Genomic DNA, 22,271 nt, shown 5'->3' on the forward strand with positions numbered 1-22,271 from the left:
GTGTTTGCCCGGGTCAGCCAAACACACGGAAGGCCACCATTCAACTTTACTCCATAAACAAGTGATCGTGGAGCTCGAGGTTGCGATTCCATCACCACCTCTACTCCCTCCTTTTTCTCTCCACACCTTTTGACTTCATTGGGGGTGCAGGTTACGCGAATGCAGTAGCTGCCTACACCGCTCTCCCCTGTTACTGTGTTCTTCCTCCCGTTGAATCCCCGACTACCGATCGATCGCGAAGTACATTCCGCTGGTGCAATCCCAGCACCTGGGCAAAATGAGTTACATGAAGAAGGATGAAGATGCCGATCAAGTCATGATCAAGCTTGATCGGACCTCCGTATTCCAAGATGGTACGCCAATCTACAATGGCAAATGGCCATGACCCCTGGCTATTGCGGCTCACCAATTCCCCCTCCCCTTGCCCAACGGGCACCGGACTAACAGACCAATTCTTTTAGCTCGACTTTTCAATTCCTCACCGATCTCGCCGCGAACATGCCGTACATTATTGACCAAGATTGCGGTCCTCGTCTTCACTGGGGAGCAGTTCCCCACAAACGAAGCCACGACCCTGTTCTTCGGCATTTCGAAGCTGTTCCAGAACAAGGACCCGTCTTTGCGACAGATGGTGTATCTTATTTTGAAGGAGCTCGCCAACACCGCGGAAGATGTGATTATGTCGACTAGTATCATCATGAAGGATACCGCGGTCGGAAGCGACGTCTTGTATCGAGCCAACGCTATCCGAGCACTGTGTCGCATCATTGATGGATCAACTGTGCAGGGTATCGAGCGATTGATCAAGACCGCCATTGTCGACAAGACCCCTTCGGTCTCATCAGCTGCTCTGGTCTCCTCCTACCACCTCCTCCCCATCGCGCGCGACGTTGTCCGGAGATGGCAAAGCGAAACCCAGGAAGCTGCTTCGTCTTCTAAGCAATCGACTGGCTTCTTGGGCTTCTCTTCCGGCTCCCAGGCTCACGCTATCTCTCAGTCCAACTTCATGACCCAGTACCACGCAATTGGTCTCTTATATCAGATGCGTTCCCCTGACCGCATGGCATTGGTGAAGATGGTGCAGCAGTACGGTGCAGCTGGTGTGGTGAAGAGCCCGGCAGCTTTGGTGTTGCTGGTTCGTCTGGCCGCCAAGCTGGCGGAGGAGGACCCTGGTCTCCGAAAGCCTATGGTGCAGATGCTGGATGGCTGGCTCCGTCACAAGCACGAGATGGTCAACTTCGAGGCCGCCAAGGCTATTTGCGAGTTGCGGGATGTCACTGATGCTGAGGCCTCGCAGGCCGTTCACGTCCTACAGTTGTTCCTGTCTTCTCCTCGATCGATCACAAAGTTCGCCGCTATTCGCATTCTCCACAACTTCGCCTCGTTCAAGCCGCACGTGGTCAATGTATGCAACCCCGACATCGAATCGCTTATCTCAAACTCCAACCGTTCTATCGCCACATTCGCTATTACAACCCTACTCAAGACTGGTAACGAAGCCAGTGTGGATCGTCTCATGAAGCAGATCTCTGGCTTCATGGCTGATATCACCGATGAGTTCAAGATTACTATCGTTGAAGCTATCCGCACATTGTGTCTGAAGTTCCCCAGCAAGCAGGCTGGCATGTTGGTTTTCCTGAGTGGTATTCTGCGTGACGAGGGCGGTTACGAGTTCAAGCGTACCGTCGTGGAGAGCATGTTTGATTTGATCAAGTTTGTTCCTGACAGCAAGGAAGATGGTAAGTTTGTTTTGCTCTGTGTACATCGGGGTTTGAGTCTAACGGTAACTTTTCTAGCTCTCGCCCATCTTTGCGAGTTTATCGAGGATTGCGAATTCACTAAGCTGTCTGTGCGTGTCCTTCATCTGCTTGGTGTTGAGGGCCCTAAGACTTCGCACCCCACTAAGTACATTCGTTACATCTACAACCGCGTTGTTTTGGAAAACGCCATTGTCCGTGCCGCTGCCGTCACTGCGTTGGCCAAGTTTGGTGTTGGTCAGAAGGACCTTGAAGTCAAATCTAGTGTGCATGTTCTGCTCACCCGTTGCCTTGATGACACTGATGATGAGGTTCGCGATCGTGCTGCCCTCAACCTTCGCTTGATGGGAGCCGAAGATGCCACAGCTAGCGCTTTCATTAAAAACGGTAAGCATCCCAGCGACAATTTTGAGTCACTTTCTTTACTGACGACTTTAGATTCTATGTACTCCCTTTCCACCTTCGAGCACCAGCTCGTTATGTATGTGACCTCGAATGACAAGCAGACATTTGCTACGGCCTTCGACGTTGCTTCCGTCCCCGTTGTCTCCCACGAGCAGGCCTTGGCCGAGGAGCGGACCAAGAAGCTCACAACAGCCACACCTACCCTCAAGGCTCCTTCAGCCGGTCCTCCCAAGGGCAAGTCGAACGGAGTTGCCGAGGCAGCTACTGCTGCTGCTACCCAAAAATACGCCGAGCAGCTCTTGCAGATTCCCGACATCAAAGAGTACGGTACCTTGCTCAAGTCCTCCGCGCCTGTCGAGCTCTCAGAGAGCGAGACCGAGTACGTTGTCACTGCTGTTAAGCATATCTTCAAGGAGCACATTGTTGTGCAGTACGATATCAAGAACACCCTACCCGATACTGTCCTCGGAGATGTGACCGTGATTGCCTCACCATCGGAGGATGATGTGCTAGAAGATGACTTCATTATTCCCGCTCCCAAGCTTATGCCCAACGAGCCTGGTGTCGTCTATGTCGCTTTTAAGAAGCTGGGTGGCGAGAACAGTGTCCCCATCACCTCCTTTACCAACAACCTCAAGTTCACCAGCAAGGAGATCGATCCTAGTACTGGCGAGCCAGAAGATGAGGGCTACGAGGACGAGTACCAAGTGGAGGACCTCGAGCTTACCGGCAGTGACTACGTCATTCCTGCATTCGCTGGCAGCTTCGACCACGTTTGGGAACAGACTGGTGCTAATGGCGAAGAGGAGAGCGAGACCCTACAACTAAGCAACATGAAGGGCATTGCTGGTATGTCTAAAATCATTTACCCCGATTTCTCGAAACTTGCTAACAACCTACTACCAGATGCCACTGAGCAACTCATTTCAGCATTGTCACTCCAGCCCTTGGAAGGCTCCGATATCGCCCTCAACAACAGCACTCACACTCTCAAGCTTTTCGGCAAGACAGTTTCCGGCGGCAGAGTGGCTTCTCTCATCAAGATGGCCTACTCCAGCAAGAGCGGTGTCACGACCAAGATCACGGTCCGGGCAGAAGAGGAGGGCGTTGCTGCCGCGGTGCTCGCATCTGTCACTTAATGTCTTAACTTATTTTCCTTTTTTCTCTTTATAGCAAATTGTAGTAGACATGAGGATTTGGTTATTTTTTCCTCTTTCTCTTTCCCATTTTCTCCTGTCGCGAAGAAGCCTGCTATCCTCTGTTTCTGCTACTTTCTCACTTGTTTCCTCCACTGTGCTTCTTGGCGCGATTTTGTTGGTCTTGACGAGTCCCATGAAGCTCACTACAAAATTGGAGGGTCTTCTCTTTTCCCGGTCTGCTGTCCAGCCTTGCTGTAGTGCTTGTTCTTTCGCTGCTTTTCGGTATCTCAAATAGATTGGGATATACAGTGTGCATGAAAAGCATTTCTATTTTTGCCTATTTGAACCTTAGCTCTATCTCCAAAGCCGTAGATAAGCAGAGGACAATATTGGTTTTGGAGAATGATAATTGATTATCGTATTGATTGAAAACCACATTGACGATATTAGGCAAGGCGTAGCATATGAAAGTCAGAGTATTGATATTATCGAGTACATACCCAGGTAAGTACTTAAACTAGGCTACTCTAGAATTTGAAGGTGATCAAGGAGTGACACTGGGTCAGCTTCTTTTTTTTATTTTTTTATATTTTTTTTTTACTGAGGATTAGGAATACTGATGAATATCCCGGCTGGGATAGAACGTTGCCTTGTATTTTGACTTAGATCTAGCTAGACGACATGCTCCCGAGGTCTTTGATACCAGGGAAATCAGGTACAGCAGCAATACATTCAGAATTGCAACTACTGCATGATGGGAACCACATGTGGTCAGTGAGGTGTTCGATTATACTGTATATCCTTGGTCATTTGATCTATGGAAAGAAAAGGCAATATAAGTCATGTTGTTTCATTTGATAATTGCACTAAGGCATTCATGGGTATCTATCTTTATGCTATGCTGGCGCTAATTCTAGACCGTAATTCATCCCACGGCTTGAATAAGATTCATTTCTGAACTTGAAATCCAAAGCCCGTACCCAACTCATCCAGTTCTTTGTCATCGACATCGTCCAGGTGACTAGTGACAAGCTCATCGAGCTTTATTGGATCCACGCCATAATGTTTAAGGAATGAATGCGGGGCTTGAAAAAACCACAGGTTGCTCAACGGGCCTGATTCGAGGGATTTGGTAACGGCGTCGCAGAAGTTATGGTGTATGGGGTACTGCACACCGTACGGGCCGACAGTTTCTGTCAGTATCAGGGATCGAATAGACAAGGCTGGCATTCCGTCTTCAAGCATTAATAAGGACCAGATGAGGCCGATGGGCATCTTGATATGCTCGAGGGCGTCCAAGTCATTCAAGACACTCGTGCTTTCATCGAGATCCACTTTGTCGACATTGCAATCCGTTTCAACAATAAAATCCGTCAAACTGTATTGGAAATTATCATTCAACAAGATATTGTTGATAAGCGACACGGTCACGTTTTTGCAATTCGACAGGACCAATTCAGTCACATTAGGTGGCCAATCAAAGTATTCCATTAGCTGAGGGTCAATTCGCCCGCCGATTTTCAATCTAGTGAGGGAACTAGGCCATGTCCCAGTGGTGGGCAAAGTTTGAGTAAGTGGGATGTAGATGGGTAGTGAAAGAGAGCGGAGATTCGCGAGCTTGCTGACAGCCTTCTTGAGCTGTGGGAAGCTGAGTGAGGAATCGCCCACTCGGCTCAGATCCAGATATTTGAGGCTCCGGCACTTGGTCAGGGATGCGAGGGCATTGAGACTTATCACTGGTCAGCTAGAACGTTCACTAGAACATTCCGGTTCGGATATATTGGGGTTAAGAAGTGTGGGTTTGATTACTCACGAAAATGAGACCCGGGGCGCTGTAAAATTGACTAGGTTCTCACTAGCCTTATTCAGCAATCTTGCAGTAACACTGTTCGAGCTTTGGTGAACCAATTGACCCAGGTTCAACACATGAACCATTGAGCCCAAGTCAGACTTCGTCTTGTTTCTTGCCTTGGTTGATGGACATAAGGTTTTGGTAAACTTCATAAACCTATTGCCGTTCGCGACACTAGGTTCGCGATAAAGTGGCTCGATTCCCACCGAGTACCACTGATGGCACACAAGACAAAAATTGAACAGAGTGCTTTGTCGTTTCAGTCTGCCATCTTCACGGCGATTGAGTGTAAGCGAATCCCCGTAAGTCTCAAGGTCGTACACATATCCAGCAATGATTATTAAAACTTCGGTGGGGAAGTAGTTGAATCCCATAGAGGCCATAGCGAGGGTCTGATGTGTAGTGTGGTAATCCGAGGCTTGGAGATGAAGTGGAATAACGGGCCAGTTGATGCTTGTTGTCGATTACAGACACAGAAGCAAGACGAGATTGTGGGACATGACTGGGTTTGGCTTTTCAGTTTGGGTAAATAGCGAAGTTGGCAGAAGATAAGCAATGGATCTTTGGAAGAAGAGAAGGTAAAACGCGAAGTTGATAGAAGATAAAACAATGCAGTTGGTGTTCCATGAATTTAAAACCCGCCCCACTCCATGATATTCTGCCACACTTTCTGCCATCCTGAGCTTGTATTCTCTAGCTAAATCGACTTAATACGTACCTGTATGGCACCATGCTGTACCACCGTAGATCATCTAGAACGTTCTCAATAATGTTCCCAGTGATTTCTTGGTAACGCTGCTAGTATCACTCCTAGTTACGCTCCCAGTAACACTCTTACTTAACACAAGCAATAGCATTATTGATTTATCAATTATCACAAACTCTCGAACAAAAGAAATTCTTATTACATAGTAGTGTGTCCTACACTGAACAGTTAGCTATTTAATTAAGTAGCGTGCTGCGTATTGGTAAGCTACAAGCTGGGTAACTCTGGCGGTATAACAAAGCGGTCTGAAAATGGTTTCAAACTCATGAAACGCCACTGGGAAAGCGGAAGCAAAGTGGGGCCGCATGAGTCGGAGATGATATCACACCTTTAACTTGCCCCCCTGTCAACCTTCTCCAACTTCTCACCCCAATAACACAGAATGAGGCCTCAACCTGCTTGGCGCTCTTTTAGCCTGCTGCAGCGACCATCGCGCTGCAGTATTGGCCGCCGCACAATTCAAACAGCCAGCCCTGCCCGGGTCCCCAATTTTGCTTTTGCCTTTGAGTGAGTAGGGATGATGATGTATGCATACAGCTACAGTCTGAATCGCCATGTCTGACACTCTATCTTAGTATCGATGGTGTCCTCCTACGAGCTTCTAAGCCAATTCCTGGCGCTGCCGACTCATTGGCTCTCCTGAAACAGCAAGGAATTCCTTTTATCCTCCTCACCAATGGCGGCGGTAAACACGAGACAGAACGAGTGGCTGAGATCAGCGAGAAGCTGAATGTGCCCCTGGATGCGGCTGATATTGTACAAAGTCACTCTCCTTTCGCCGAATTGGTGAAAGGGCCAGATGAGTCAAGCGCGCTGGAGAACAAATGTGTTTTGGTGGCTGGAGGTGATGGGGACAACTGCCGGCGCGTTGCGGAACAGTATGTGGTCCACGTACACACATCGGGACCATTGATTCTCTAACAAATCGCTCTAGATATGGATTTAAGAATGTTGTGACACCCGGAGACATCTTCATGGCCAATCAATCCATCTGGCCATTCTCTAAGAACTTCTCAGACCACTACAAGACATTTGCCAGACCTCTTCCGAAACCAATTGACCCCACTGATCCGAAAAAGGGGCTGAAGATTGACGCGGTCTTCGTTTTTAATGATCCCCGGGACTGGGGCTTAGATACACAGGTCATTATGGACATTCTGCTTTCACGCCAGGGGCATGTAGGTACCCTGTCGGACAAAAATGGACAGATTGACCTCCCCAATCACGGGTATCAACAGGACGGCCAGCCTCATCTATACTTTTCAAACCCGGATTTATTCTGGGCAGCCGCCTATCCCTTACCCCGTCTTGGCCAGGGCGGATTCCGTGAGGCACTAGAGGGTGTCTGGGCTGCTACCACAGGCGGACCGAGCAAGGGCATTGAACTAAAGAAGACTGTGATTGGAAAGCCTTACCAGGGAACCTATGAATTTGCTGAGCGACAACTGCTTCGGAATCGGACCAGGATCTTTGGAGGTGCAGCTGATCTCCCACCTCTAAAACACGTGTATATGATTGGTGACAACCCGGAGTCGGACATTCGGGGTGCAAACTCCTACCGCAGTGAATTCGGAAGCAAGTGGCAGTCCATCTTGGTTCGCACTGGAGTTTATCCTGGTGGTGAGCCTGCTTGGACTCCTACTACTATAGCAGATGATGTCCAGAAGGGTGTACAGTGGGCACTGAAGACCTCCAAGTGGTCTTCGTGATTTTCGCCTACATTCCAATGAACATGTGTCATATGCACAGCACCTGGTTTGGTTTTATGTCAATGTGAGCATAAACACGGCGCCTTCACTCATGGTGTATATATTTTGAGTCTTCATGTTTTGTAGCAATTATATTATTATAGACTTCTGAGCGACGAAATGTACAAACATTGGAAATCAATAGCCGTCTAGTTGGGTTGAGCTGCAACCTTGACAATCTACAGCCCTGGCCCCAGCAAACCTTAGGTATTCTCATTCATTGGTCCAACCTCGAACTTCCTAACAGTAGGGCGCTACTTAGTTATTATGGGCAGGAGTATGACTTGCATATCACGTGACAAGCACCCCTCTTAGGGCTTAGGGCATTTTGCGGCCTGCCGCGGGGTGACTCAAAGTGTTGACTCAAGTGGATTGCCGTGACGAGATATCAATCCATCTTTAAGGTAATGAAGCTCTCCACTCCGCTCCTTTCACCTTGGTTATCTTAACTCGGCCCCACTGACTCCTTGCCTCAGCATCATGGCGGACTCTGAGTTGCCCACCCGTCCCAAGCCCGAGGAGACCCCCGCGGCCGCTCCCGCCGAGGGCGAGACCAAGAATGCTAGCAAGAACGCTGCTAAGAAGGCCGCGAAGGAGAAGGCTAAGGCTGAGAAGGCCGCTGCACGAGCTGCCCAGGAGAAGGCTCAGGCCGCCGCTCAGGAAGCCAACGACACAGCTAAGGACCTCTACGGCCCGCTCCCCGAGACCGAGGACGTCATCTCTTCCACCCGATTCAGCCAATTGACAGAAGATTCTTACGAGAAGGAGGTCACCGTTGTCGCGCGTGTCGACAATGCCCGTGTCCAGAGTGCCAAGCTGGCTTTCTTGATGCTGCGCCAGCAGGGTCAGAAGGTCCAGGCCGTCATTGCCGCCGCCGAGCCCATTTCCCGCCAGATGATCAAGTACACCGGTGGATTGAACGTCAACTCGATCATCCAGGTCACTGGTATTGTGAAGAAGCCTGAGATCCCGATCTCCTCCGCGTCCATCCAGAATCTGGAGCTCCACATTCGCAAGGTTTACATGATCTCCGAGGCTGCGCAAATGCTGCCCATGCAGGTCAAGGATGCTGAGCGCCCGCCCCCTACCGAAGAGAAGGAGAACGAGGTTGACGAGTCCGGTGCTCCCATCGTTACTCTTAAGACTCGTCTTGACAACCGAGTTCTGGACCTCCAGACCGAGACCAGCCAGGCTATCACCTGGATTTCCAGCGGTGTTGCAGAGCTCTTTGCTGAATACATGATCAAGAGCGGCTCGCGATGGATCTTCACTCCCAAGTTGGTCGGTGCAGCCACTGAGGGTGGTAGCAACGTCTTCGAGGTCAAGTACTTCAAGCGCATGGGTTACCTGGCCCAGAGCCCCCAGCTGTACAAGCAGATGTGTATTGCTGGTGACATGGAGAACGTCTTCGAGATTGCCCCAGTGTTCCGTGCCGAGGACAGCAACACTCACCGTCACTTGACTGAGGTATGATCACACCGCAAAATAACGAGTATATCATTGCTAACTACGTCGCAGTTCGCCGGTCTCGATTTCGAGAAGACCTTTGAGAAGCACTACCACGAGGTTTTGGAGTTCGCTGAGGACCTGCTGGTCTTCATCCTGGGTCAACTCAAGGCCCGCTACGCCGCCCAGATTGCTATTATTCAGAAGTCCTACCCCAAGGCCGGTGACTTCAAGCTGCCCAAGGATGGCAAGGCTCTGCGCTTAAACTACATGGACGGTGTCGAGCTGCTGAAGGCCGCTGGCGTTGACATGTCCGAGCAGGAGCGTTTCGAGAACGATTTCTCCACTGCCCAGGAGAAGCAGCTCGGCCAGATCATCCGTGAAAAGTACGATACTGATTTCTACGTGCTGGACAAGTTCCCCATGGCTGTCCGTCCCTTCTACACCAAGGCCGACCCCAAGGATGCCCGCTTCTCTAACTCTTACGACTTCTTCATGCGTGGTGAGGAGATCATGTCCGGTGCTCAGCGTATCAACAACATTGATGAGCTGGAGGCATCCATGCGCTCCAAGGGTCTCGACCCCACCCAGGAGGGCTTCGAGGATTACCTCAACGCTTTCCGACAGGGATGTCCTCCCCACGCCGGTGGTGGTCTCGGTCTGAACCGTATTGTTATGTTCTTCCTTGGCCTGCCCAACGTTCGCTTGGCATCGCTGTTCCCTCGTGATCCCCAGCGTCTGCGTCCTTAGAGGATTGCTTGTGTAGATAAGAGACGAAAAGAAATGCATTTATTGGGACGGTTCTTTTGAGATTAGCGATTCTAGTGTGCCCGGTCATTGTAAATTCAACAGTAGATTAAAATCTGCCTTGGATGAGACGTTTTGCATGGATAAGATAATCTAGCCCAAAACAATGGTCCATGTTCGTTAGCATGTGGAGGTACAGGTGCATGACGGCCCCACTTACGACATCTAATGGAGATCAGATTTAAGCTTTCGACCGCAATGTTTAATTGGTTCATTGGCGCTTACATAATATCGCATGAGAAAGTATTTTGCTGCCATGTAATGGATTGTAATATTATCGTAGGCATATGTCCAGATAGCTACTGATTCACACCGGTTCTGGAATTTGAGGTTGATTAATAAGTGACATCCACTGGTCTACCTTTAACATAAGTTTGAAATATCAGTATATATCCCAGCTCGAATGAAGCTTTATCCTGCAAGTTGGCTTGCATAAAGCGAGCTCATATGCTATTTTCTATCAAGAAGATCAGATATAACACTTTTGTCTGAAACACAATTCCCGCGCTATGCTAATGTGTTGTCTGTAGCGGGTTGGTGAGATGAGGCTACTAGATAGATAAAGATAATGCGATAAGCCGATAAGAAATCGATAAGCATCGGAGCTTCGCGACTTTTCCTCCTACACACCGCAATGCCGGACAAGCGAAAAGCAGCGATGGCAGCCCCCTCGTCCAAACGGGCTCGCATATCATATGATGATGAAGGTGGCGAAAAGTCTTCTGTGACCCCTTACGAGAAACCTTACAGCCATCCAATCTACGGCCAGAAAAACGCGTTCCCAGGTCTAGACAATGTCAGCGAAGAGCTTTGCTACGACGATGCAGAAGATGATGGGCTAGGATATCTACGCATGGTCCGGTATGTTTCAATTCTCTTGGTCGCTTCTTGCCTGCTAAATATCATCAAATGCACCCCAGTCCTCTACCCCTTATATGCTCTATACAAAACATAACCTGACAATGCTGGTGAGCTTCTAGATCCGAGGCGAGCGCGCTACCTTCAGTCTTTGTCGCAAAGACCCCAAAGACAGATGATACACAGCCGATCAGAAACTCGATTGCACCCGACACCAAACCATCCTCAGCCTCTTTTCCTCATGGATTCTTCGATCGCGAGCATGCTTATGTAGCTCCGCCCGAGAACAAAACCACGCCCTCAACCCCTCCAAGCACATATCCTGAAGCTCAAGCTTGCTACTACAACCTTCTCCGACATCGTTTTCTGCTTCTTCGATCTACTCTGAAGTGTTCGCCCCCAGCTAGCGTAATCGCCGGCCTCGATGACAATCACCCAATTACCCTTCCCCGCGGCGTCGAAGCCGCACGCAAGGAATGGAGACGGCTAGTCATGGCTGTGGAGCCGCAGATGGCTCAGCTGGCCTGTATGGACCAGACAAGTGTACTCGGGGTATTGCAAGTGATGGCACGACTGATATCTGAAATCTTGCGGGGTGGGGACGCCGAGAAGATTCGACGCATCGGTGCCTGGGCCTGGGGCTTGCTGGGCAAGTGTCGAGAGATTGGAGAATTGTCCACGGAAGAGGTAGGAGACATCCGCGATATTGGGAAACGGGCAGCGAAGATCTTAGAGAAAATCCGAGAGGCGGAGGAGAATCCACATATGGAAGGCGAGGAAATGCCAGATTCGGATTCTGGAGAAGACATACAGCCAGAACTTTTGGTTCCAGAGAAAGAACCAGAGGACAAAACGCAGCCGGAGCCCGTAAACGACGCCGATGTGGATATGTCTGATGCAATTGACACCGAGCTGGAGGCAGCCAAGGCACGGTTACAGGCCAAGGTACAAGGAAGTGCGGAGGATGAGCCCGCCAGTGCAGACCAAGATTGCGTGGCTAAACAGACTCGCGCCCTGCTCGACATGATCATCACAGTGACTGGCGAGTTCTTTGGCCAACGGGACCTGTTAGACTCACGAGAGGTCTGGGGTTCATCTGTATGAATAGTTCGATTTGAGAGGAAAATGATACCCCTAATTTTGGCAATTTTGCTTTAATCATGATCTTCTGGCAACTACCGCGATTTCATACGGCGTTAGTCCGATATCTGGAAATTCCAGCTTCGAGAATGTAGATTGGCGAAAACAAGGCTCATAGTCAGGCCAATCGACCCGCGGTCCAAGCCAGAGGATCAATTCTACAGCGTTATCACCATATGTGGCAAGATACCTTGTGATCAGCTTCGGATCGCGTGGGTACACAAACATCCATGCTGCAGCCTGCTGGGCAAAGGGATATAGACCCCATGCGCCGCTGACCACGTGCATATCTTCTTCGGGGATATACCGGTTGACAGTCGAGCTCACCTCCACGCCCTGTACAGATACATTTTCATTGCTACGAGCAAGTAGATACTCGAGCAGTCCAGACCCACTGCCGATCGAGAGCGTAAAGGCGGGCTTCTTGGGGAGCAGTGCAACAATAGAGTTGATGAAGGTGCTGGAAATGGCCAAGCAGCAATCGGGAAATCTTGTAGGTGACGATGACAGCTGATTGACAGTAGACATGTCCATGATGTTTGCGATATTCACAAGCTCGACAGAGGAAGTGGTGTTCAATGTTCAAAAAAACAAAACAATTTTGATGTGGGACTAAGACCGATTCGGGTTGCGTCATGCGGGTAACTCTCCCTCTTATCTCTCTACAGCTTCTCCAACTTCCATCCTAATTACAACTAACGCTATGGCGCCGACTGTAGAGATTGCTATACCCACAACCTCTCTATCCCCAACTTCTCCCCCACACACCGTCTACCACATAACTCTCCGTCTCCCGCTCCGCTCCTTTACCGTCTCCAAGCGTTACTCCGACTTCGCATCATTTCACAAGACCCTCATCAACCAGACCAATGCCGAACCCCCAGTTCCACTCCCAGCAAAATCGTGGTTCTCAAAGACCACCTCCAACGACAGCTTCCGCGAAGAGCGCCGCATCGGCCTAGAAGATTATCTCCGAGCGATCAACGAGTCCCCGGACGGACGTTGGCGCACTTCACCAGCGTGGCGAGCATTCCTCAACCTGCCATCAGCAGCCGCCTCCGCATCAACTAGCGCAGCCAGCTCCTCAACAAGACTGCACGCCGCAATCACAGACCCTGGCAATGCATCCAACGCCCCAATCACAGACCCCACCCTCTGGCTCGACTACTTCCGTGATCTGAAGGCCCACCTCCACGATGCCCGACTAGCACTCTCCCGCCGAGACCAAGAGACAACACCGCAGAAACAGCATGAGAGCTCAGCACAGGCAAAAAGCAGTCTTGTCCGTGCAGGCTCTATGATCTCCACCCTCGAAGAAGGTCTCAAAAACCTCAGCGGCCGCGGTACGCAATCGAAGAACTCCTCTACAACTAGTCTCGGCGATGGCGAGCTCCGTCGTCGAAAGGACCTGCTTATCAACGCCCGTAAGGAGAAAGAGGGGTTGGAAGATCTTTCGCATGCTATGGCGACCAAAAGCAAACTTGACCATGCGGTTGCCTCGATCCAGGATAAAGAAGCGCTCATGAATGTGGGTAATGGAGACTTTGGAATTAATAACGGGCGACGAACGCCTGCGAAATCCGGACGGGTCCTTGGCAAGGAGACTGAGCGCACGCGCGAGTTAGATAATGAGGGTGTGCTACAGTTGCAAAAGCAGATGATGCAGCACCAAGATGCTAGCGTTGAGGAGTTGATGAAGATTGTTATTCGGCAGAGAGAGCTTGGGACGGCCATTCACGAGGAGTTGAATGTGCAGAACGAATTGTTGAAGTTGGCTGATGAGGATACTGATCGGTTCGTCTCTCTCTTCCCTAGCCTGGAGTTTTGTGTGGTATTTACTAACTTATTGCAGTCTGAAATCCAAGCTCGACATTGGAAAGAAGCGGATTGGCAAGATCTCCTAAGCAGAAGATTGACAGCATATTTATTTCTTGTTATCTGACGATTTATGCCATATACATACTGGGCATGTTGAATCACGTTCTCCATGAGCGTTCATTTGGTGCATACTGCGTCCTTCTATTCTTGATTCCCAGCACGGGCGGTTATTTTAATTTTTCGGACAGACACTTGGTTGTTTATTATTTCTGTACGATCATTTCAAATAAGTATATTGACTACTCTTCACGAAACTATCGTAGTAGACAAACAGCTATGATGCAGTAATCTCGCTCATGTAGCAGATTCGTGGTAACAGCAAATTGACACGGATCACAGGTGGTATCTAAGTTAGGCAGCAGACAAGAACTATAGAAAGTCAGCATATTATCCAAAATTCTCAAGGATCAACTCACCTCATTCGCTTCATCCTCCGTGACTTCAGACCTCTCTGACACACTCTGATCAATAAGCCCCAATTTACTCTTCCGAAGAAGCCACCACAGTTCTTTTCGATCCCCACCAAGCTCATCGGCAAGAATCTTCTTCTTCAGACCCCGTAGAAGCTCATTGTAAGCCGCCGGCTCTTCATATTCGATCAGCTCCTCACGAATAGTTCCCAGTCCCTCGATAACCCGATCGTAATTAGCATCGCCAAGACTATGCTTGATCTGATTTTCGATAATAGTGCCCATCTGCTCTACAGCATCAAGAATAGCCTCGACGTTATCGGCACGCGAAAGCAGCTGCTTAAATTCAGGTATGGCGTTTTCTGAGGAGATCTTGGCGCGTTTAGGTTCCAGGTTGAGGAGAGCATCGACATCGAGACCGGAGAGGGGTTTCTCTGTTTCGCGGTTGCGTTTGCGGCCTTTTGTTTTGGGTGGGACTAGATAGGTTGATTGGGTCAGTTATTCTTTGTGGCGATGTGCTTGCGGAGTTGAACTAACCTTTCTTGACATCTGCTGCGGAGATGAGTTTCTCTAATTGCTTCTTGGACTTGTTCACTAAGCCCTCATCAGGACGAGAGAATCTAGTAAGTTGCTCTGATACTTCGCGGACAGGGTCATCGGGATGCACAGCGCGCCATCGCACCGCGGCTTCAATGCGATGCAGCTGTGGAGAGAAAGAGTGCTCAATCGGGAGCCCTTCGATTAGATCTCTGAGTTGAAATTGGTTAGCAATGTCTTCAATATAAAATGAGACAATTCGACTTACCCGTCGTCATCCTTCAAGTCTAGCTCCATACTGTCTACATACTCATCCATTGCCTGCTGTAAGCTGGTGCTTGGCAGGTTGCGGTGCTCAGTGACAATCTTCCCGGACACGGTGACGACCTTGTCCAAGGGCGGGAATCGATATGATCGCACATCTTCTGCGAATGGAAGCTGAACTTCCAAAAGGCACTCATAATCTGATTCGATTGACGGGGCGAGAAGTACGAGCATGGGTGGCTTGGCCTCCTTGGTAACTAGTCGAGCAACGGCATAGCTATCTGATTCCCAAAGTGCATGGATAAGCGATGATAACGCAAGAGTGGCTTTATCGTGAGCTTTCTGTGGGATGATCACATTGACGTTGGAGATGTGCAGGTACCGATCGTACTACATGGCAATGTTAGCGTTCACATCTAGAGATCAGTCTATCAAGGAAAATACCTTGTCATCTGCGACGAAACCAATAATCTCTAGACCCGCAAAGGTTTCCAATGTTGTAATATTCTCGTCTGTCTGGCTGATATGCACAGCCGTGCGTCCATACTCATATCCCTTAGCAAGGTCATCGCGCTCCACATCGGCCTTCCCACCGGGGACAGATTCGTCATCAATCTGATATGTTCGGGAAGTTCGGACGGTGGTTAATGCATCTTTTTTGGTATCCCGTACTAGAGATTTTAGCTGATCCGCTTTGGTAGTAGCGGGCCCTGATTCTCCTTGTCCTGGCTCATCGCCATATCGCAGGGCGAAAGAGCTGGACGTTGGAGGTTTGGCACTGTAAGTTCTGAAATATCGTTCGACAGGGATGCGGAGCGCCGTTTCATAGTTCTCTGCATCGCCAAGCGAAAGGAAACCTTTGAATGATGGCATACTTCTTGTCTCTTTTGGACGAGGGATGTCTAATTGGGAGACAGCTTGGTCAAGGGTGCCGAAGGCGCCATTTGGACAGTCTTCGACAAAATCCCGAAGCAGTTTTTCATTCGCAGCCTGCGGTTGGGATAAGCGCACGAAGCCAGTGAGGTGCATGTAGTTCTTTTTACCTTGCGCTCGCCCTTATCTTCTTCTTTCACCCCCCAATCCGCATCATCAAAGTCAGGGCCACTGAAGGTATTAGCAAAAGTCCAGCGAGGCAAAATACTTCAACGTACAGGACAGTCAACTTGATATTATCCTCTTTGATCTTATCCTTGATTGGCTCCAGGTCCTCACTGTTGATTAAACCCGTACCATTCGTCACGAGCACGATTTCCCGTTTGTACTTAAGCTTCTTGCAATAAGTGCTGATCATTTGGATGGCAATCACAATGGAAGAGAGAGCTTGCGATATGTCAATCTTAAGCTTTCATAACTGTAGGAGGCTCTTTACATACCATCGCCCTTGTAGGTACGACTGGGCTTGATTGCATCTCGCAGTTTTCGAATGTCAGGCATGAGAACCCTAAAATAGTTGACATTAGTTAGTCGCCTAAAGCCTCCATGATGGAAACATACTGTCCAATCTCAAAAAGAACGGAAATGTTTTCGAAACTATCGTCCTCCTGGAGATCGTTTCTAGTCTCTGTAAATGAAATAGATTAGACCGAGGCAAGAAAGCTGTCGATTGAATCATTACCATCGGACCGCAGGGCAACCACTCCTACCGTGGCAGTCTTGCGACCTGTAGAGACCTGGCAACAGTGGTCAGCTTTGATCTTTTCCTAAATGAATGGTCACATACGGTGGTGGTGATGCGATCCCAAACATATTGCATAGCCCAGTCAAGATCGGTAACGGAGCGGCCATTTCGACACTCCCCCATTGACCTCCCCACATCAACAATATAAACGGTAGCTTCCTTGTCTGCCATTATGAAGATGTGTTTGGAATCAAGTTCGCGTGGGGGATTCTGCGAGGCAGAAGTCCAGCAAGTAGAACAGGCAGACGCGTGATATTGCCTTTTCGGTCTAGCGCAAACGCGCGCACATGACATCATCCGGTCCCGTGGCTGTAACATAAAGTGCGTGTATATCATACTTTCCACAATTTTAGTGCGTGGAAATAATTCATACACGAATCTTATCGCGTGGTAATATGCATCGTACCACCCAGCTTCTCCACGCGTCCCTCACGTTCAAACTGGGACCTAAATCTTGTAGTAAAGCTTCATCCATCTCTATTCTCCCGGAACAGATACCATCATGAATGACCCTCGTCCATACCATGTCCTCGGGTACGTCTACCCCTCAGCTATGACAGAATATGCAAAGATGCATTATCCAGTTGGAAAAATAGACTAACATGTTATGAGCAGCTACGGCACCCTTTTGGGTACCCAATTCTTCCAGGTGAGCCGAATTTCAACTTAATAACAAACTCGCACCCGATGCAAGCTATTCAATCTGCTAACTCCGTCCCAGTCCTTCGTTGGTGGAGTGGTCGCATTCCGCGCCTTGCCGCGCCCCCAATTTGCCAGTTTGCAATCCGCCATCTTCCCCGTGTACTTTTCACTACAGACTGCGCTCCCAGTAGCTGTAGCTTTGACCGCCAGCGCTGGTGGTAGTGCCCTAGGTCTTTCTGGCCTCATGGCCCCTGAAAACCGCTATAACACTACGCTGCCCCTGGCCGCTGTTGCCATCGCTGGCCTGGTTAACAACGTTGTTCTGCGTCCGCTTACTATCAAGACTATGCGTGAGCGTAAGCACCAGGGTATGTACTCATGTTTTTGCTCATAACAGTACTTTTCTGACTTGTGCAGAAACTCGCGACGGAAAGAAGAGCTATGACCCTGCTCCTCACTCCAAGGAGATGCTGGCTTTGAACAAGAAGTTTGGTCGTGTGCATGGCATTTCTAGTCTGATTAACATGGCTGCTTTCCTTGCCACGATCTACTATGGTGTCGTTCTGAGCAAGAGACTTGAGTAGGGAACTGCTACAAATCTACCTGGAACCATGGGGAGTATATATCGTTTCGATTATTTCTGATTAGCATTTTCATCTAGTGTATATTTGAAACCACGCATATGTCCTCACTTAAGTAGTCTTCCGTACTCTGGACTTCCAAAAGGTTTTTGTCACGACCCAGATTCCTTGCACCTCATTGAGCTTCACCTATGTCCACGAAGGGTCGCGGAGGAAGGTCACTCTACGGAAGGCGGAATGTTCTACGAATACAGCCATATCACATTTGACGTCTGTCAGATTACTTTCCCGAAAACCCTGAATGAGATCCTTGCAGAAGGTACAGGGATACTGGGGGCTGCAGTTCAAAGTCCAGCCATTGTTTGGCAAGCAAGCAGTTCCTAACTAAAGTGTCTATTTGGAGAGATGGAGAAATGCCAGGGAGAAGGCTTAAGAATTTGAATTTCGGATAGAGGTTAGTCGCCAAGGATAACTGATTATAGTGGAAAACGTAATCTTGCTATGCTATCGAGTCACATGTTCAAGAGCACGTTGGAGTATAATCTACCTGTAACTAATCTAGGAATACAGTACTGTTGGTCTTTCTTTGGGATTCGAAGAGTATCACACATGCAAGGACCTCCAAATCAAAAGGGTAAAATGGAGCGCTCGATCAGCTCTTGGCATGAGAATCCCAGTCCGTGCATCGAATCAGATACGCGGAGGCGAATATCATCGATGCCACAACCTCCATCCCTGCTTCCTGTCTCTTCTAGTCCGAAAGTCTATATTCCCGGCTTTGACGGAATTGCGGGGTCATATTAACCTCTGAGGGGCGACTCCGCAAATCAGCGGGAGGCGTCACGGCTTTTGTAGCCGTAAGCCACTAAAGCCCCAAACGGTCTAATCCACGGCGGCTCTCCACGGAATAAAGACTCCATACGTGTGCTTAGACAGTGAATTCCAGCCCGGTCGTAAGTGGCTTGATAATCCTTGGAGAGCAAAAGCAAGTTCCTGTTCGATCTGACTCAAGTTGCGGCCTCAGACAGACCCATTTAGATGTATATTTTCCCACAGCAACATGACGTAATATATCTTCTCGACCATCTTGATAGGTTGTCCCAGCGTTGATCGTTTCCTGGGTCCTTCGTATTGCTTCGAGTGCTTAACTCTGACTGGCACGGTGTGACTGGGATTATTTGGGCAAAAAATGAGATACAACGCTACCCACTCAATTTCCGATGTTATTGGCTTTCGTCCGCGTGGTGGTCCACTCTATTAGGCCCACCCCCATGGGGATACTCCGCATTGGGGCGTACCCGATGACAAGGGGCACGTCCTCACTCTAGTTCCCATGAATTCTCGGTTCATTCGGCTGGGGCTGACTGGATCGATGACCCGGATGAAAAGAAAGAGATTGGTACTTTAAGCCTTACTGGGTAAAGGCGCGGTCCATGGATTCACTAGCATTTGACGCAAGTATTTTCCCATTTGCGGCCCATGCCGCACCCAATACTATAGAGGGAAAGTAAGATAGATGAATATTGACTGGGGTAAGCTCTGTCTAAGATGTCAGCACTTGTCCGAGCGCAGGAATCATGAGCAGGAAATAAAAGGCGTGCTTCCCCACAGCCCACTTTTCTTTCTTATGTATGACCGTTTCCCACATTCCAGACTTTTTGGGATATCGTTAGCTTCATTTCCAGGCTGTGTGAAGCCATTCTAGATCATTGGTTTGCCAAAACTCACCTAATATGAAGGAGGACGAGATTTTGAACTCCTCGCCGGGGCTTAGTGACAAGATCGAGGACCCTCCTTTCTATGAACACAAGGAGAAGAGAGATAGTGCACTTCAGGACCCACTCAACGACCTCGAAGGCCGTGGGCCCAATAACCTCAATGCCGTCTTCCAAAACCCCTTGGCTGGCATCCCTCGAGAGCAGTTGTTCAAGAACGTCCATGAATTTTGCAGCAAATTCGATCTCCTAGAAGACCTCGAAACCTTTAAGAAAGGCGCTCTCGTCTCGCAAAATCCCGAGACAGCAACACAATTGCCTGACCTCAATGAGTTTGAAAGGGAAGCACTTATTCGAGAACATACGCACAAATGGCATCAACCATGGCAGCTATACTGGCTTGCGAGTAGGTATTCAGTGAAAAACATTAATGAAAGTCAACTGACCATGTCCTAGTTATGTGTTCACTAGCTGCTGCTGTACAGGGAATGGATGAAACAGTCAACAATGGCGCACAAGCTTTTTACCTCAAGGTAATTGAAAGCATCCACCCATGCTGCTGAGATTGGGAAGCTGACATTTAATTAGCGATTTGGAATAGAGAACAGCGATAATCTTACGGGCCTTGTTGTTGGAGCCCCATACCTAGCTTGTGCTATCCTTGGCTGCTGGCTTACCGAGCCCCTCAACCGATACTTCGCCCGTCGCGGTACCATCTTCATTTCCTGCCTCATTGCAGCTATTGCCTCCATCTGGGAAGGCGTCGCGAACTCATGGGTAAACCTGTTTATTGCACGGTTTGTTCTTGGGCTAGGAATTGGCTCGAAATCGACAACAGTTCCCATCTATGCAGCTGAATGTTCGCCCGCGCCCATCCGGGGTGCCTTGGTTATGATGTGGCAGATGTGGACAGCATTCGGTATCATGCTGGGCAACATCATGGGAGTGGCATTCATGAGCGTTGGAAATGACCTCAACTGGCGTCTGATGCTTGGATCTACTGTTGTTCTTCCTTTGATTGTGTGTGCTCAGGTCTACGTGTGTCCTGAGTCCCCCAGATGGCTCATTCAGCAGAACAAGATCCACAAGGCCTATGTCAACTTCAAGATTCTTCGTCCTACAGAGTTGCAGGCTGCAAGAGACTTGTACTACGCCTATGTGGGTGTGGAGTTGGAGCGTGAGATAAACAAGGGCAAGAACTTCTTCTCCATGTTCTTGGAGCTTTTCACAGTCCCGCGGAACCGCCGTGCTACGTTGGCAAGCTGGATTGTCATGTTCATGCAACAGTTCTGCGGTGTGAACGTGATTGCTTACTATTCCACCACCATCTTCGTGGATTCAGGCTACAGTACCTCATCTGCACTGCTTGCATCTATGGGAACTGGTATTCTCAACTGGGTCTTTGCTCTTCCAGCCGTGTTTACTATCGATACCTGGGGCCGTCGCAACCTTCTGCTCTTTACATTCCCCTTCCTAGCCATCTTCCTCTTCTGGGCAGGCTTCTCTTTTTGGATCGATGCCAATGATGGCCACAAACGAATTGCTATGGTGACCACGGGCATGTATTTGTTCGAGGTGTTTTATTCACCAGGTGAAGGACCTGTTCCGTTTACCTACTCCGCTGAGGCATTCCCTTTACATGTACGAGAAGTGGGCATGTCATGGGCTACCGCTACAACTTGGTGCTTTAACTTTATTTTGTCTTTTACCTGGCCACATCTGTTGACCTCGTTCAAGCCTCAAGGAGCCTTCGGATGGTATGCTGGGTGGTGTATTGTTGGGTGGTTCCTAGTTCTGCTTTTTGTCCCGGAAACCAAAGGTGAGACTCCAGTGCTTCTCTCGGCTTATGGGTATCTACTAATGTATTCTTGCTCAGCTCTCACTTTGGAAGAATTGGATCAGGTTTTCTCCGTGTCTACAAGGAAGCATGCTGCGTACCAGATTAGGAACACTATCTGGCATTTCCGGGTGTGGATTCTTCGCCAGAAATTGGAGCCTCTGCCCAAGTTTTACCAGGGCGCTGAGCATCTTGCCGAAGTTGGTGACGCGGCATCTAAGTAGGCAACTGTTTGATTTATTTAATATCTTTGAAGGTCCCGTGGTATTGCTGCAAATTGATGGTGTCTGACAACTAGGGTGTCAAGTATTTAACTTCACTGCGAACGAAGCTTATGATTCTATTATAATGAACTATGTAATACATTACTTGCTCTCTCACGTTTCCTATTTTGCTGGATTTGCCGTTCCAACACTTGGAAGCAGCTCCGCTGAATGCTAGGCGCTTGACCCGAATGGATCCGGAAGAACTGCGGCGCCGAGGCCTAATCCGCTCTAGCGCAAAAACGGAAATTCTCAATAAGTTCGACCCGCGCCAATTTCCCCTTCTTCTGCTTCTCTTTCCTCTCCATCTACAGTTTACATTACGATGTAAATCCATTGGGACTCCACTTTGTGGCTTGCTGAGGGTTACTCGAATGGCTTCGTCCTTCATGGGTTTCTTTCCGTTCCCGGTCCTGGAGAGTAAAGTCGCTTCTCTTTCCTAGACACTCTCTATGCTAGCGCTGCCCTCCGCGGGAAGCCTTAGGGTGTTGGTTGGTGAGAGGGCGTTACAAATCTTACTATTTAATTCGATATCTTATGTGTATCAT

At 49.1% G+C, this 22,271-nt stretch overlaps 10 protein-coding genes across 10 annotated transcripts; 7 read left to right on the plus strand and 3 right to left on the minus strand.

Annotated features, from left to right (window-relative positions):
- Positions 1 to 62: 62 nt before the first annotated feature.
- Positions 63 to 3,301, plus strand: N7503_003085 (coatomer subunit gamma; the record flags this gene model as incomplete). The annotated part of the gene is made up of 5 exons (XM_057062632.1): positions 63 to 353; positions 462 to 1,739; positions 1,797 to 2,144; positions 2,196 to 3,011; positions 3,069 to 3,301. The coding sequence occupies exons 1-5, from the start codon at positions 278 to 280 to the stop codon at positions 3,299 to 3,301; spliced, it is 2,751 nt and encodes a 916-aa protein (XP_056923547.1). The 5' UTR covers positions 63 to 277.
- Positions 3,302 to 4,249: 948 nt separating this feature from the next.
- Positions 4,250 to 5,536, minus strand: N7503_003086 (F-box domain protein; the record flags this gene model as incomplete). The annotated part of the gene is made up of 2 exons (XM_057062633.1): positions 4,250 to 5,030; positions 5,115 to 5,536. 2 exons carry the CDS (start codon positions 5,534 to 5,536, stop codon positions 4,250 to 4,252), a joined length of 1,203 nt encoding a protein of 400 aa, XP_056923548.1.
- A 765-nt stretch (positions 5,537 to 6,301) lies between these two features.
- On the plus strand, positions 6,302 to 7,628 carry N7503_003087 (putative HAD superfamily hydrolase; the record flags this gene model as incomplete). Its single annotated transcript, XM_057062634.1, has 3 exons — positions 6,302 to 6,426; positions 6,495 to 6,797; positions 6,854 to 7,628. 3 exons carry the CDS (start codon positions 6,302 to 6,304, stop codon positions 7,626 to 7,628), a joined length of 1,203 nt encoding a protein of 400 aa, XP_056923549.1.
- A 519-nt stretch (positions 7,629 to 8,147) lies between these two features.
- dps1 (putative aspartyl-tRNA synthetase Dps1) lies at positions 8,148 to 9,863 on the plus strand (the record flags this gene model as incomplete). Its single annotated transcript, XM_057062635.1, has 2 exons — positions 8,148 to 9,134; positions 9,186 to 9,863. 2 exons carry the CDS (start codon positions 8,148 to 8,150, stop codon positions 9,861 to 9,863), a joined length of 1,665 nt encoding a protein of 554 aa, XP_056923550.1.
- Positions 9,864 to 10,554: 691 nt separating this feature from the next.
- Positions 10,555 to 11,882, plus strand: N7503_003089 (SIP1 domain-containing protein; the record flags this gene model as incomplete). Its single annotated transcript, XM_057062636.1, has 2 exons — positions 10,555 to 10,781; positions 10,901 to 11,882. 2 exons carry the CDS (start codon positions 10,555 to 10,557, stop codon positions 11,880 to 11,882), a joined length of 1,209 nt encoding a protein of 402 aa, XP_056923551.1.
- Positions 11,883 to 11,936: 54 nt separating this feature from the next.
- N7503_003090 (uncharacterized protein) lies at positions 11,937 to 12,452 on the minus strand (the record flags this gene model as incomplete). Its single annotated transcript, XM_057062637.1, has 1 exon — positions 11,937 to 12,452. The coding sequence occupies one exon, from the start codon at positions 12,450 to 12,452 to the stop codon at positions 11,937 to 11,939; it is 516 nt and encodes a 171-aa protein (XP_056923552.1).
- A 169-nt stretch (positions 12,453 to 12,621) lies between these two features.
- Positions 12,622 to 13,822, plus strand: N7503_003091 (Qc-SNARE protein; the record flags this gene model as incomplete). The annotated part of the gene is made up of 2 exons (XM_057062638.1): positions 12,622 to 13,712; positions 13,771 to 13,822. The coding sequence occupies 2 exons, from the start codon at positions 12,622 to 12,624 to the stop codon at positions 13,820 to 13,822; spliced, it is 1,143 nt and encodes a 380-aa protein (XP_056923553.1).
- Positions 13,823 to 14,147: 325 nt separating this feature from the next.
- Positions 14,148 to 16,856, minus strand: N7503_003092 (ATP-dependent DNA helicase 2 subunit KU80; the record flags this gene model as incomplete). Its single annotated transcript, XM_057062639.1, has 11 exons — positions 14,148 to 14,165; positions 14,213 to 14,682; positions 14,744 to 14,955; positions 15,012 to 15,397; positions 15,452 to 15,997; positions 16,051 to 16,111; positions 16,159 to 16,327; positions 16,381 to 16,448; positions 16,502 to 16,568; positions 16,623 to 16,677; positions 16,728 to 16,856. The coding sequence occupies 11 exons, from the start codon at positions 16,854 to 16,856 to the stop codon at positions 14,148 to 14,150; spliced, it is 2,181 nt and encodes a 726-aa protein (XP_056923554.1).
- Positions 16,857 to 17,187: 331 nt separating this feature from the next.
- Positions 17,188 to 17,911, plus strand: N7503_003093 (DUF4149 domain-containing protein; the record flags this gene model as incomplete). Its single annotated transcript, XM_057062640.1, has 4 exons — positions 17,188 to 17,219; positions 17,301 to 17,334; positions 17,407 to 17,695; positions 17,745 to 17,911. The coding sequence occupies 4 exons, from the start codon at positions 17,188 to 17,190 to the stop codon at positions 17,909 to 17,911; spliced, it is 522 nt and encodes a 173-aa protein (XP_056923555.1).
- A 1,730-nt stretch (positions 17,912 to 19,641) lies between these two features.
- Positions 19,642 to 21,684, plus strand: N7503_003094 (sugar porter family MFS transporter; the record flags this gene model as incomplete). Its single annotated transcript, XM_057062641.1, has 3 exons — positions 19,642 to 20,029; positions 20,080 to 20,156; positions 20,212 to 21,684. The coding sequence occupies 3 exons, from the start codon at positions 19,642 to 19,644 to the stop codon at positions 21,682 to 21,684; spliced, it is 1,938 nt and encodes a 645-aa protein (XP_056923556.1).
- Positions 21,685 to 22,271: the final 587 nt, after the last annotated feature.

Source organism: Penicillium pulvis, assembly GCF_028828015.1.
Source record: "Penicillium pulvis strain IBT 33274 chromosome Unknown contig_1_segment0_segment0, whole genome shotgun sequence".
Lineage (NCBI taxonomy): Eukaryota > Fungi > Ascomycota > Eurotiomycetes > Eurotiales > Aspergillaceae > Penicillium > Penicillium pulvis.